The sequence below is a fragment of the Drosophila sulfurigaster genome, chromosome 2L, assembly GCF_023558435.1.
Source record: "Drosophila sulfurigaster albostrigata strain 15112-1811.04 chromosome 2L, ASM2355843v2, whole genome shotgun sequence".
Taxonomy (NCBI): Eukaryota; Metazoa; Arthropoda; class Insecta; order Diptera; family Drosophilidae; genus Drosophila; species Drosophila sulfurigaster.
In genome coordinates this window covers 13,401,062-13,416,351 of record NC_084881.1, presented here as the reverse complement: position 1 = coordinate 13,416,351, position 15,290 = coordinate 13,401,062, and the positions used below count along the sequence as shown (strand labels likewise).

General features: G+C 38.9%; 4 protein-coding genes across 4 annotated transcripts; 3 read left to right on the top strand and 1 right to left on the bottom strand.

Moving 5' to 3' along the window:
* Window positions 1-984: 984 nt before the first annotated feature.
* On the bottom strand, window positions 985-1,905 carry LOC133834951 (large ribosomal subunit protein eL43). The gene is made up of 3 exons (XM_062264742.1): window positions 1,754-1,905; window positions 1,416-1,544; window positions 985-1,341 (listed from the first exon to the last, which is right to left on the bottom strand). The coding sequence occupies exons 1-3, from the start codon at window positions 1,754-1,756 to the stop codon at window positions 1,195-1,197; spliced, it is 279 nt and encodes a 92-aa protein (XP_062120726.1). The 5' UTR covers window positions 1,757-1,905; the 3' UTR covers window positions 985-1,194.
* Window positions 1,906-2,098: 193 nt separating this feature from the next.
* On the top strand, window positions 2,099-3,638 carry LOC133834950 (4'-phosphopantetheine phosphatase). Its single transcript, XM_062264741.1, has one exon. It carries the CDS (start codon window positions 2,304-2,306, stop codon window positions 3,387-3,389), a length of 1,086 nt encoding a protein of 361 aa, XP_062120725.1. The 5' UTR covers window positions 2,099-2,303; the 3' UTR covers window positions 3,390-3,638.
* A 1,329-nt stretch (window positions 3,639-4,967) lies between these two features.
* LOC133834948 (probable cytochrome P450 309a2) lies at window positions 4,968-7,488 on the top strand. Its single transcript, XM_062264740.1, has 6 exons — window positions 4,968-5,382; window positions 5,444-5,795; window positions 6,251-6,676; window positions 6,729-6,852; window positions 6,909-7,172; window positions 7,282-7,488. Exons 1-6 carry the CDS (start codon window positions 5,057-5,059, stop codon window positions 7,443-7,445), a joined length of 1,656 nt encoding a protein of 551 aa, XP_062120724.1. The 5' UTR covers window positions 4,968-5,056; the 3' UTR covers window positions 7,446-7,488.
* Window positions 7,489-8,008: 520 nt separating this feature from the next.
* LOC133844309 (probable cytochrome P450 309a1) lies at window positions 8,009-10,672 on the top strand. Its single transcript, XM_062278238.1, has 6 exons — window positions 8,009-8,268; window positions 8,328-8,682; window positions 8,744-9,166; window positions 9,233-9,356; window positions 9,426-9,689; window positions 10,485-10,672. Exons 1-6 carry the CDS (start codon window positions 8,072-8,074, stop codon window positions 10,637-10,639), a joined length of 1,518 nt encoding a protein of 505 aa, XP_062134222.1. The 5' UTR covers window positions 8,009-8,071; the 3' UTR covers window positions 10,640-10,672.
* The last annotated feature ends 4,618 nt before the right edge of the window (window positions 10,673-15,290 follow it).

The following is a 15,290-nucleotide window of genomic DNA, read 5'->3' as shown; positions in this document are numbered from 1 at the left end:
TAGTTTAGCTAAATATAATTTGTAATTGTTTTCGATTGTGAAATCTCCCAAAACAAAAAAAAAAGAAAAACAAATATATTAAAAAATACAACCACAAAGCGTTTGAACTAAGCCACAAGTTTTAAGATGATGTTTTTTTTTGTTTAATTAGAAACTTTTTAAATTTTATAAATAAAAAAGAAAGAAATTGAAAAAGTGAGAAATATAACTTGGATGTTCACTTAGTGGAGATAAATTCCAGCTAACTAGTTTGGGACTACAAATCTACATAATTAAGAATTGAATTATGCTTAAAATCATCTATGATTTCCTGACACATAGATTTAGTTGAAGCTATTATGCGCCTTCAAAGATCTTTTAAATTTCAATATTAGGCACTGGAATCCTTTGATACATTAAATTACCTAAGAAACCGTCAACGGAAAATTAATGATACTTGATATGGACTGGCTTGAATATATAGGTGGAAGCGAAATATCTCTAGTGTTATGCCTTTTTATGGATATTTTAAGTTTCGATATTATGCAACAGAACCCTTGAAGACAGTTGAATTAAGTTACATGAAGATTTGTCTTCAAAAAGCCTTTATGCTTCGTGTGAAGTGTTGATCTGATATTACTACAGGGAATATCCATATGGGAATGCTGCTACCATGTAACCTTTATGGAAAATCTACAAGTATTTCGTAAAGCAATCTTAATAGATCAAATTACCTAGACTATTTACTGAAAAGTTTATAAATGGGATTATCAATATATGGTGGTATTCTTCATATGGATTTATTCTACACTAGTCACGAAAAACTATCTCCATTGCACGTTTTTTCTTTATCATAAGACAATTTCTAGGCCATCGTGAGCAACGTAATCTGGATTCGAAGGAATCTATAAAAACACCTCTACCTCTGTTGTATTAAATATTCCACAAGTTTGCAAGCACATTGCATTGTTCGGTCATCACAAAGCTTATTAAAAAAAACATCACTTGCAATTTTTACTGTTAAAAGTAAAACAGAATTTTCTTTTTATTTCTCACGTTTGCTTATGGAATAAAGCAGAACAGGCTCTTTTTTTGTCGACCGGCGCGGCGCAAACCACAGAAGTAATCGCGTTGTCTATAATCTACGGGTTGGAACATACTACTAACATAGCGGGGAGCACTTGAAGCAGCCCCACATCAGAAGTTAATAATAATTTACTGTTCCTTGGTCTCACGCAGACGACGGACGGCGGAGCGCACGGAGGCGGCAGCTGTGGTTGAGTACACCCAGGCACCACCAGCAACGGTGCGCTTGCAACGCTTGCACGACCAAATGCCAACGACGGAGCGCTTCATCGAGTCCTAAAATAAATGATATGATTAGCATTTGTATTGCATCGGAGAAATTTCTCCCTCCTATGGAGAGCTCCACTCACCTTGCCGCAGAACGAGCAGGTATATTTGCTGTGCTGGGTGATTTCCATCTTCTTGACCATCTTACGAAGGGAGGCACCATAACGGGTACCATATTTACCAACGATTCCAACCTTCTTGGTGCGCTTGGCCTAAAAAAAAACACAGACACACAAAACAGATTAATATGCAGATTAGTACACAATATTTGCGATGCTCGTTTAACTAACTTAAATACACTTGGCACACAAAATTCAATTGTTATTTAATAGTTTGCAGTTTATTTGTGCATAAGAGCGTACATTTAATTCACAAAGTGCACTGATTACATATATATTTAACGATTTTTACGAATTCGTACCATTTTTGTGTTGTTGATTTGTCAAAAAATTCAACAGGAAAGAGACGGCTTGTCAACGCAAAAGCGTGAAGTTGGCTGCGATAATGTATGTACCAGACAAAAGCTGAGTGCTATGCTGTTATGAGTTGGCGGCACATTATTTAAATAAATTAAAGAAGATAAGTTACATTAAAGCGTAATTTAAACAATGAACTGGGTGCAAAAGAATTAAAAGATGTAAAATAAAATATAAAATATTGGGTAGTGTGTGTAGTAGGTCATTATTTTGAAGATTTAGTCAAACCGCAAGAAATAGTTGCCGTTCACGTGTGAACGCTGCAATCAGCTGTGGTCGCAAAATGCGTTTGTTGTTACATTGCCAGTGCTGTCCAATGTGCGGTTTTGTGATAAAAACACACAAAAACTAATTTACATTGAAGAAGCGTTATAAAAAGATTAGTGCGCATTTCGCAACGTCACAACCACGGCAATCAACATTTTGTCTCGTTTGCATCGCCCCATCGAGCGTACACTGTTGAAATTGTGTCGTCGAACCAACAGCACAACAACAATGCACAGCTGTACGCTCCTACAGGATGAGGCGAACTATCAACCGGATACGCTGGATCTCAACACAGATGCCAAGGCGGCTGCATATTGGTTCCCCTGTTTTCGTGAGCTCATTGTGAAGTTTGCCAAACAAGCGGCCAATAGCCAACCCGACGATGCCACCTCCGAGCAGCGAGCAACGCAATTTCAGGCCGCATATCTTAGCCAATTGGATGAGTATCAGCGCAACATTGCCAGCAACAGCGGCAAAGTAGTTCTGGGCACCAGTGAACTGCTGCAACTTAACGAGACTATGCTGCGTCGTTTTGGCTTTACCGATCCCTGGCTTGCGCAAAAACAACTAGAGAATACATCCGCCAAGGCGCGTCTCAAGCAGCGATTGCAGGAGATCGATGCCATCGAACGCGAGGACGAGCGATGGACAGAGCTTGTGCGTGGAGTGCTAGCGGGCAACATGTTTGACTGGGGTGCCCAGGCCATAGCTAACATTCTTGAGCAGGATAGTAATTTTGGGCTGCATGCGGCGTTGGATCGGATCGAGCAACGTCCCTGGTTGCTGGACAATCTGGATGCGTGGTTGCAACGCGTACAGGGACAGCAACAGTTGCCACACAAATGCGCTGTGGTCTTTGTGGACAACAGTGGCGTTGATGTGGTGCTTGGAATACTGCCCTTTGTCCGTGAGCTGCTCAAGCGCGGCACCAAGGTGCTGCTGTGTGCCAACAGTGAACCTTCGCTCAACGATGTGACCAGTCGGGAGTTGCGACAGCTGCTCGACGATTGCGCCTGCCAGTGCAGCATTTTGGACAGCGCGTGGCGTTCGGGTCGCCTGCTTGTCTATGCGAATGGACAAAGCGGACCGTGTCTGGACATGAGACGTCTGCCGCGGGAGCTGTGCGATGCCATAGCGGCAAATGAGACTGATCTTCTGGTTATTGAGGGCATGGGCAGGGCACTGCACACCAATCTGAATGCGCACTTCAAGTGCGAGACCTTAAAGCTGGCCGTGATTAAGAATCGTTGGCTGGCCAAATATCTGGGTGGCGATAATATGTTTGCCGTCATCTGCAAGTACGAGCACAGCTAGTGGAGGAAGAGCAGATGGAAGAGGAGGAGGAGGAGGAGGCCAAGGAGCAGGAGGATCATTGATTGTTATGCTATATATTGCAGTGTTTTGAAATTATTGTTATTGTTGAATCCAACAAAGAAAGAAAAGGAGATTGAGTTCAAGATTCGGTTGCAGATTTCTGTGTCAGGTTTTTGTGTGTGTGTCTAACTAACTAACTAACAAATTGATGCATATAATCCGAACTGTAATTAAAAAGAAAATGTATTTCTAATAATTATGATTTTTTTTAATTTGTTTTCCTGGTCTCAGCTGCAGCTCAATGTCAATAAGTGTAAGTAACGAAAACAAAGTTTTTTTTTTTTTTTAATTATGAAAAGTATAAATAACAATGCCTTTGTTTATCAGAAAACGCAGCACACATTAAACTCACATTGCGTATTTTTATCGGTCATGGTCATAAATTAACCGCTTGATAACGTGTCAGCCGCATTGTCGATAAGACATGAAAACTAAACTACAGCAGCTCAGCGTTGAGCCGCAATTGTTTACACAGACGTGATAAAATGCATAAACAATTCAGCCATTCAACAATATGGCCCTAGACACATTCTTCCGTTGTCTCAGCTTTTATTTTACCCCTTAAAAAATAAATAATGAAACTATCTCTATTTAGCTTATCTATATCATTATCATCATTATCACCTAACTGATAATTGGAGCAGGAAAACGTTACTCGAGCTGAGGCTTTGCTAATCAGCGTTAATTATCGCAATCGTAAATGCGAATCAGCTGCAGCTTCGACTTCGAATGCAATTTAGAAACATTGTTGTTGCATATTGAAATGAGATTTCTATGAATGCTGGGAAAATACCCTGTAATTAAGATGACTTCTGTACCCTTGAGTAGATATCAACGAGTTATTGCTTAACTTACTATTAATTTGATCGATTACAGGGTATGCAGCTCATTTATAATTGCTGCTCACTTTACTATCAGCTGATTGTTTTTAAAGTCGAAATATGTTTTTGATAAGGTCGACTGACTGATAGTGTGGTCAACTATAAAGCGTGTGGGCGTGGAATATTTTTGGGGGAACTGATAAGATACGTAGGCATTGAAGTCAATAAATTAAATGAAAATGGGAAAACCGATTAAGCGTGTGGGATGCTAAGATACCCTGTGGTGAAGTCAGACCTACGTCAATTATATTTCGAATAAATGTATGTAAATGGAAGCTGATTGAATGCAACGAGCAATAGATGGCGCCAGCTTGATTTTCAATTATATGATCGTTGTACACATTTATTTTATACGATATTTAAAATAACTTTTAGTAGCTTTTTATTTTGAATACTTTATAATATTTTATGGCGTTAATATACTTATCAGCTATATTTAAAAAATGTGAACCTCCCTTTTAAATGCTCATGGGACTAGTATCTAAAATATAAGCTAAGCTGCAAACATAATATAAAACAAAAAACATATTTCACTTCTAATCTTATGAATATTCTTTAAATTTTCTACAACATTTATAAATAATAAAATTTTAAAATAAACAAATTTGAGGTTGTTTTAAAAATAGCATTGGAAGATTTAGTAATCAAATACACAAACACTCGCAAGTAAATAAACACAATCGAAGTGAAATTTTTGGAAACTGAGAGCAAGCAATTGCTAATCAAATGAGCGTTATCAACGACGCTGTCCAGCTGGCACAGCCGCAGGCTGATCACAATTTCCAATGGCCAGCTGAAGCCGATAATCAGTATAAAATCGGCGGCTGGGGCTGTCGGAATATAGAACGCGGCAATATGTATCTGATGATCACTGTACTGTTGTTGCTGCTGCATTTGCTGCTGTTGCCCGTCTATTTATATCTGACCTGGCATCATCGCTATTGGCAACGTCGCGGTTTAATTACCGCCAAACCTTTGACTTTGCTGGGCACTTATCCTGGACTGTTGACACGCAAGAGCAATCTGGTCGAGGATATTCAGCCTATCTACAAGTGCGTAATGGAAATAATGCAAGAGCATCTTCATAATATCATTCTCATATTTTCTTTGTAGCAAATACAAGCGTAAGCATCGCGCAGTTGGCGTTTTTGTCACCAGACAACCTCAAATTCTTGTGCTTGATCCTGCGCTAGCTCATGAGGTGTTGGTGGATAATTTTCGCTGCTATCGCGACTCGTTGACCAGCTCGTATATGCAGCATGCTAAGTTGGACAAGTATGTGGGCCGCAATCCTTTCTGGGCCTCGGGCAACTATTGGCGACGACTGCGCAGCGAAGCTCAGGCAGGTTTAAGTGCCAATCGCTTGAAGCTGGGCTACGCCATTTGGGAGCAGAGTGGCAAGAAGCTGACTAGCTTCTTGGCACAGCAGGCGAGCAAGCAGCACAATGTCGTGGAGACCAGGGATGTAAGTAGAAATGGGATTAGAAGTGAAAAAGATTGAATTTACACAAAGGAAAAAGGGAATTTCTAAAATTATATAGAGGAGAAGCTCGACAGTTCAATGAACTTTCTATTGGCAGCTATATTTTTTTAATTTTTGAGTTAATACATTAATCTACTAATTATTAATTTGGCCAGCCATGGAAATTTCTGCTAATATTTACAGTTTCTTATAGTGATTTGAGACATCTAAAATAATTGTTAAGCTTGGCCAAAAGAGGGAAGTTAGGGTGTTCATTTGTACTATTTTATAATTTAAACATTTTTATCTACAAGTTTTATTTTTTTATTCACTAGAAGTAAATCTTAGGTTTTCTTAGATTTTCTCCACCTAAAATCACATTGAAAACTTCCATAGCATACTTTTTGGGGCAAGCAACAAGTGCAGCTCATATAATTTTGCCCTTTTCTTTCCTTCAGCTTTGTTTTCGCTACGCGGCCGATGTGATGTGCGACTTCATTTGGGGCATTGAGGCTGGTACCTTGACGGTCAATGGCGAGCAGCCCAACAAGGTGCAACAAATGGCCACCAAGTGGACCAATTATACCTTCTACATGATCTCCATTTTTATGGCCTCGATTGTGGCGCCTTTCTGCCGAAGGTTGCTGCGTTTCCGTTTCTATCCCAAGGATACGGATGAATTCTTTTCGAATCTCACTAAAGAATCAATTGAGTTGCGTTTGAAGACTGGCGAAGAGTTGCAACGTGCTGATTACCTATCACATTTGTTGAAGTTGCGAGGAGAGAAGGAAATGTCTCATGATGATCTCGTTGGACATGCGCTCACAGTGCTCTTGGATGGCTACGATACGACGGCAACAGCTTTACTGCATGCGCTTTATTATGTGAGTAGTGAAATTAATTTATTCAAATTTATACTTATAAATAACTTTTCAGCTAGCGGAACATTCAGATGCCCAGCAAAAGTTGCGCAATGAAATTCTGCGAAGTCTGGATGCAAATAAAACTTGCAGCTTTGATCAACTGTGTGAGCTGCCTTACCTCGAGCAGGTTGTCTATGGTAAGTAATAAACTTTCACTCAAATTAGGTAGTTAATTGTTAATTGACTTTTGTAGAATCCCTTCGGTTGAGTAGTTTGATACCACAGTACACCAAAGTCTGCACGCATCCAACGACCATTCAGCTCTCTGAGTTTAAAAGTCTTCAAGTTGAGGAGGGCATGACCATTATGATACCCAATTACCAGTTCCATCATGATGCCAAATACTTTCCCGATCCCGAAGTCTTTCGCCCAGAACGCTTCGACAACGGCGCTCATCACGAACTCATTCGTCAGGGCATTCTATTGCCCTTCAGTGATGGACCTCGCATCTGCATGGGTAAACATCTAGTAAACTCTTTGCTTAATCGATTTCATATCGATTGAGATTTGTTATCTTTATGGTTTTCATTTGATTATCTTATTATTATTTTTATTGCTTGGTCTAGGCATGCGTCTGGCTCTCTTGACATTGAAGTCGGCCCTATTTCACATTATCAGCGAGTATCAAGTTGTTCGCGGCAATGAGCAGATAAAAGTTGCGGGAGATTCCGGATTTGGAGTAGTTCTGCAGGGAAACATTAATCTCGAGTATCGTCGACTCTTAAAATAGATTGGTAGCAACTTCGTAAGAAAATGTATCAATGGTGAAATTATTGTCATTAAAATAATAAAGATAAATAAAAAATACTCTATAATTGAAAAGTGTTGTTAGAATTCTTGTTGTTATAGTATTTGCGAAAAAAGATTTTCTTGACCTAGGTTAGGTTTTTGACCAGTTAAATCTAGTTGCATGCCACATTCAGAAACGATTCACGAAGTGTTAAGGTCGTCTCGACATTAAAGCTATAAATCAACTTAATGGATGCGGCTTATCAATAAATTTATTAATCAGAGAGCGTGGAATGAAAATAAAAATAAAGTACTTCTGTTTTTTCTAGAAATTAATTTCAAAACTGTTGAAATACTTACCATTTTCAATATAAGCGTCTCAGCTGAAATTACCCTGTATAAAGCGAATATTATTATAAAATTATTATAGGGTATTAACTAGTGCCTCTTTTAGTTGGTTTAAGTACAATCTCTCTGATCGTTGTACTATATTATTTGTTGATGATAGGGCTTCTTGACGCTTCAGGCTTATCAATCGTTAGTGCTCAAAAAGCCTCACTTTGGAGCATTGAGGAAACAGTTCTCAGCTGGCTGCGTTTGCGTTTGGAAGACTGATCGAGCAGCGTTATGTGGACACTTGTGGCGCTTCTCTTGGCATTCGTGCACATCGCCTTTGCGGTTGTCTATTTGTATCTCACCTGGCATCACAAATACTGGGATAAACGTGGCTTGGTCACAGCGAAGCCACTGACGCTGCTTGGCAGCTATCCAGGACTCTTTGGCGGCACTTCGAACTTTATTAAGGACTTGAGCACGATTTATAAGTGAGTGAAAGCTTAATGCTATATTTTTATGTTATCTAATTAGTTCATATTCTCTTAAGTAAATACAAAGGCAAGCAGCGCGCTGTGGGCGTATTTTTGACGAGACAACCGCAGATTCTGGTGCTCGATGCCTCGCTGGCTCACGAAGTGCTGGTGGATAAGTTCAGCTACTTTCGGGACACAGTCACGAGTAGTTATGTGACGCACTCGCAGGACTACGACAAGTATGTAGCCAGGAATCCCTTCTTCAGTGCCGGCGACGCATGGAAGAAGCGTCGCACAGAAGGCGGCGCTGGACTCACGGCTAACAAACTGAAGCAGGCTTTTGCCATCTGGGAGCAGAGTGGACAAAGTTTGCTGGACTACATGCAGCGCTATATTAAGGAAAAGGATAACGTGATTGAGACGCGAGATGTGAGTAGTAAACAGCAATAAATAAGGAATTTAATGATTACTTCATTGTTAATTTCGACAGCTGTGCTATCGCTATACGGCTAATGCCATGGGCGATTTTATCTGGGGCATTGATTCGGGCTCCTTGAGCGGCGGCGTCAATGAGATTAGCCAGCTGCAGCAGACATCCTCAGCGTGGGCATTCAATGCCTTTCAGAATATGCGCAAGTTCAACAGGACACCAATTGCGCCCATAATCAGACGATTGCTGCGCATGCGTTTCTTCACACAGGCACATAATGATTTCTACCTCCAGCTGACACGAGATGCGGCGCAACTGCGTCAAGCGGGCAATGGTGCAGCACGCAATGATTATCTCGCTCATTTGTTGCAGCTGCAAGAGCAGAAGGGCGCCAGCATCGATGATATGGTGGGTCATGCTCTGACCCTGCTCATGGATGGCTACGAGACTTCAGCAGCGGTGCTCTATCATTTGTTGTACACGGTAAATATTCCAGCTGGCTTTGTTAGTAACATATTTCAAAATATTATATTTTTCTTTTGCCCTCAGCTGGGCGAGTATCAAGAGCCGCAGTCAAAGTTACGCGCTGAAATATTGAATGCTTTGGCCGCTGATAAGAATATCACCTATGAGCAACTCAATGCCCTGCCTTATCTCGATCAGTGTGTCAATGGTGAGTGCAAGATAATACACTTGAAAATATTACTTCCTAATTAACACTTTTTATTGCTTCGCTTCGTAGAATCATTGCGCATGACCAGCGCAATAGGTTTCTTCATCAAGATCTGCACGAAACCCACAACAATTGATTTAGGTGAAGGCAAAAGTGTGAATGTGAAACCGGGCATCACGGTGGCCATTCCCGCCTATCAGATTCATCACGATGAGCGCTACTATCCCGATCCAATGGCATTCAATCCGGAACGCTTCGATAATGGCGCTGCCAGCGAGTTTAACAAGCGCGGCTGTTTGCTGCCTTTTGGCGACGGACCACGCATTTGCTTAGGTGAGTTGAGAGATTTATTTTGAAGAGTATTTTCAGTTCTGAATAAGTTATCAGATATCTAGAAAATATGCCTTTAGTGTTGGCTTGTTTGTCATAAATATGTTAGGGAAGGAATTAGTTAAATTACATTTTCCTAAGCTGAGGGATTATTCTTTTCAATCTATATCAATAACCAATCTCAAAAATATATATAAATCAATCAAAAATTAGAAGGATAATGGAAGAATAAAGAAGACCTTTCTACAACGATTCATTAATAATAAAAGAACAACAGACTTGCTTTAACTTTAAAGAGGCAAACAAGAATAGAAAACGAAGCAAATTACAATTCTTATTAATTATATTGGAAGTTGAGCTGATGTAGAAAATTTTATATTTTCGTTCTTTATATATTAAATCTTTGATGTAAAACAATCTCTTCTATAATCAAGAAACAAAATGTGCTTTAATAATTCATATTGTTAAAGGTAAAATTGGGTTGAAGAAATTATCGTGTTCTGTCTCGAGTTGTGGTGTTGAATTCTAAGGATGAAAAGTGAATCACAAAACGATTTCATTGCTTACATTGAATTATAATCATAAATAATATTATCCATTCTTAGTAAGAATTTCTTACACATAGCTTATTTATTATTATTTTTTTTAAATGGATTTCGCTTGCTTTGAATTCAAGTATTTTTGTGCTCTTCACCTCACATCTTTGATCTGAAACAATCTCTCCTATAATCTATAATCAAAATGTAATATAATAACATATTCTGATTAATCGTAAACCGCTTTACAATCTTTTCCCAGGTATGCGAGTTGGTTTGCTTAGTGTGAAAATGGGCGTGCTGCGAATTCTTTCGCAATACAAAGTGGAGCAGACCAACAAATTGGAGTACAACTCGGACACGGGCATGGGAATGTTTTTGAACGGTGATGTCAATTTGAAGTATACAAAATTGTAATTAATAAAACACTAACAACACTCGGTATCTCAATTGTAAGTGTTTGCTTGCAGTAGTTTTTGGGTTCGACACTTGCCACTGTGTTCTCGAATGTGTCCGACTTTTTGGGGGCAACCGCAGCAAAATTTAATTTAGCGCAAACCAACCGCAGACCAACTGACACCAAGGCGACACAATGTGCCCCATGTGCCTTTGCCTCTTTGCCTCTTTGACCCCTTGCTCCCCTTCTGCTGCTGGGTCTGTTTCAAACACTTGCCACTGGGCTGCCACTTTTCCAAAATAACGCTGTGACCCTCAACTGGGCACAAAACCCGCCGAACTTAATGCTCACTGTGCATGTGGTAGTGTGTTGTGTCTGTGTGTGTGTGCATGTATATTCATATTGAGCGACCGCATGCAGTGGACGTCGCATCGCCAATGCAACTCTGTTCAGCAGCATGTGCATACAGTGTGAGTGTGTGTGTGTGTGTGTGTGTGTGTGTGTATTTATGTTGGACTCGTATTGTGTTGTGCTGCAGAGGCTGCATTTCAAAATACCCTGTAGAATTGTAGTCAAAAGGGTTGTTTAAAGTGTTTTGTTTGATCTTTAGAACAGTTGCAAATGAATTAACAGAACACCTGAAGAACATCAAGTTCTTACCAAATTTGTATAACTACGATATTGCTCCTTTACTATGTTAACTTTCAAATCATTCAAAGCACTACAATTATAATTAAAATTATAAAATAAATAAATAAAGAATAAACATAAATGTAAATGAAAATAAAAGTCCCAATCGAAATTAATAAATTTAAAAATATAATATAAATAAATTACTGTAAATAGAGCATCAATATAAATCGAAATCAAAATAAATATAATTTCTTTAAATATATATTAACTGTAGAATCTGTGCAAACTTAATAAGTACCTTAACAACATGAATAAACACCTTAATAAGCAAATATTTATGTAATTGCTTTTAATAGCACAGTTAAACATTTCCATTGGTATTTTAATTGAATTACTTAGTAGTTTAAATATCTACAATATTTACTATTTCCACATTTTGGTACATATTTTATAGTTTTTACTTAAGCATAGGGTATGCGACAATCAATCACACTCAATCATATGTTAGTTACAGTTTTTGCTATTTACATTGGATTCTTTTGTATTTTTTTGTTGCCTTTGTTTTGTAACAAGCCACAAAATTTCATTTGAGCTTGCAATATGGCGCATTTAAATTTCGTTTTTGTATACCCTGTAAACATTTAAGCAAAAGCATGTGCAGTGGGTAAACACAATTTTCATTTATGACATGCGGTAACATTTTATTGCTAGAAGCTAAAAGCAGCTTACAATTAAAATTGAATATTTGCCATATTTAAATAATTTTCTGAAATCAAAAACTAAACAAGAAATATCAATTATTAGAGTTATATAGCTACAGGGGATTTGCTTGTATTGCAGTGTTTAACATCGGTTTAGTCTTCTCTATTGTGTTTTATTTTTAAAACCAGCAGAAAATGCAAAAAAAAGTTTTTGCATCGCAAAAATAAAAGTAAATAAACATATGCATATGTATGTGTTTGTGGGAGTGGAAATTAAATTTTATGACGGCATCGTCGCCGTTTTATTTATTAACCTAAACAAATTGTGGCTTAAATAAATTTGAAGCTCACATAACCGCAAATATTTGAATTCGATTTGAATGCGAATGCGAATGCAAGCGGAGATGGCAGAGGATGGAGGTAGAGGAAGCGGGAGGCGGGAGGAGACACTACAAAGCAGCCACGCCTACCGCGAACACAGCCCAGGGTCATAAAAAGTTAATGACTGTCGCAGTTAACACGAAGCGAAATGAATACAGCCGAAAACGAGGGAAAAGTCGAAGTCTGGAGATGAAGGCAAAAACCGAAACCGAAGCCTTCATGCTATGTTGCAACAACACTTGAAGATAAGCAGCAGCAACAGTGGCAAGGACATGCCGCAGCCCGTGGCAGAGGTTGTACCTGGTGTAGCCTGGCTTGTGGCATGTGGCAGGCTTCATGCTACGTTGGCTTTTATCCAATTTACCTGATAACCACAAATGAGCGTTAATGGGCAAATAAATAGAAAAGTGGCAACTACGACGCCGCCATCGCTGCTGTCGCGTTAACTGAATGAGAGAGAAAGCAAACGTCCCCCCCGCGCTCCACTTCAAATCCCACACTCTAAAGCTATACGGTTATATTGTCATCTGGGACGCCTTTCACAGTCGCTGTCGCTGTATATTTAGTACATTTACTAAACAAATTTAATGCGTTTACCCGCACTCGCACTCGCAGTCGGGTTGCAGGCAGCGTGTAAGAGCGTGTCACTTGGAGGCATTTGTTTGCCAAGCGGTGTGGAAATGTGGGAAATCTCTGGTGATAAATTTAGATGGCGACTCATAAAAAGCCATCAGTATGTCGATTAAAGCGACGCCGCTTAATATTCACTCTAAAACACTTGAGCTCCCGTCTCAGCCAGCGCCAAAGTGCCATTTCATTTACCAAAGTTGCATTAGTGCAAATTGCAGGGGGAGGAGCTCTTCAAAGAATGATAGCGCACAAAATTAAAGAATTTATGGCCTGTAATTTGAGCAAAGTAATCTAGTCTAGTATATATGACAGACATCAGAATTTGTGCTTAACCCTTTAAGCAGTGTAAGTACGAATGCGTGACATTGGAGTGAAAGCTTACATTATAAGAAATCTCGTTTTAATATTTCTAGGAATGACACAAGTTTTTGTCAGACGCAAGCCAGCAGATGTTACACCATTAGGTATGTAGCATAATTATTTTATGTACCAATAGATATCTTTATTTTTATATATAATTGATCTACTTTAAATCTACCATCAAGTCATCTTCCTTTGAAATACACGTTAAGTTAAAATATACGTTACGTATACGTCATATAAATGTAATATACCACAAGAGATTCAATTTATTGTTGGGATTTTAACTCTTAAGAAGAATATTATGCTCAAATAATTGATTTATTTTAAATCTCTTTTAAGGTATAATAATTGATTTATTTTAAATCTCTTTTAAGGTAATTTTTCTTTGGCAATGTAACATACGTTGCGTATACGTAATGTAAATGTATTTAATATACTACAATGGATACAATTAATTTTGGGATTTGAACTCTTAAGCAGAATATTATTCTCAGATAATTAAATATAATATATTTATATAATATTTTATTTTATTTATTTTATATGTATTTAATATAGTTTTTGATTATTTATATTAAATGTATTTCATTATTTTTTGTTTTACAATATACCAATGCGTATAAGTATCTTAGGAATTCTAATTCTAAAGCCGATTATTAAGTACAAATATGTAATTGGATTACTTAAAATGTTTCATCAAGTATTTGTCTATGACATTAACAACATACGTTACGCATACGTAATACACATGTATTAAATATACTAATTTCAATACCAATTATACCAACTTTTTTCAAGAAAATTTTCTATTAAATTATATATACGTTACGTATACGTAATATAATGTTTATTATGGCAATCAATCGAATTCAATTGTGGCTTCATTTTACTATTTATAGTACTTATATTACTCGGACATTGCTCGAAGTAGAAACATTTGAACACCAGATAGAGTTTCTATCAGTTTTCATTTGTTCTGTCTACTCACACTTTGTTTCTAGGCTAAATGACTACGCCAATTGACGCCCTCGTCTATTAGCCGTTATATGAGACTAATGTTTTTCAGTTAAACACATTCGGGACAACGAATTAGCACAGTTGCAGTTGCAGTTGCCAGTTTACAGTTTACAGTTGGCAGTTGGTTGGAAGATAGTCAGCAGTTGGTCGCCTCGAGGCAAAAACAAACGTTTGACAGACCAGTTGAGAGGGCAAACAATGTGCCAATTTGTAGCCTAGCTGGAGGTGCACTCGATAGTGTGTGTCACAGCAGGTTGAGCGGGCGGGGGGCGGGTGGCAAGCGACGATATTTTGTGGATGCTGGCGTTGCGTCAACCCAACATTAATTTGCGCACGTTCCATTTGCCAGCGGGTTGCTCGTGTCTGTGACGGCCTGGAATTTCGTTGGCAACAGTAACAGCAGAAACAGTAGTTGCAGCTAAAGTTGGTGATTGCGTTGTTGTTGTTGTTGGCATTGCAACACTTTGGCCACAAATAGCAAACGCAAAATGTAGCCAGGAAACGGCTAATGGAATTAGCAACAATTTAACCATTAAACACATCATGTGCATTGGCATGTTGCACTTTACCGAAAGGGCGAGAACGGATTCAGAGTACACACAGCTGCAGCAGCGGCAGCAGCAGTTCGTTGCATGCAGCATTGGGCATTTGGCGATTACTCTGTACGGTGTGCGTGTGCGCGTGTGTGCGTGTGTTGGGGTGCTGTCTGTGTTTCTGCTTGGTTAGCTTAGATACAAGTACCTCCCCTATACACAGTCTCTCTATCTAGCTCACTATCTATCTCTACTACTGCACTTCTCTCTCTCCCTGCTGTCTGTCTACCTCACGCCGTTTATTGGCATTAAATCCCCCCCAAAACGTTACGCTGCCATTTTGGCTTCACAATGCTTAATAGACTTTGGGGTTTTATTGCCGGCAACAGTTGGCAACCAGCCCGATGGCAGCC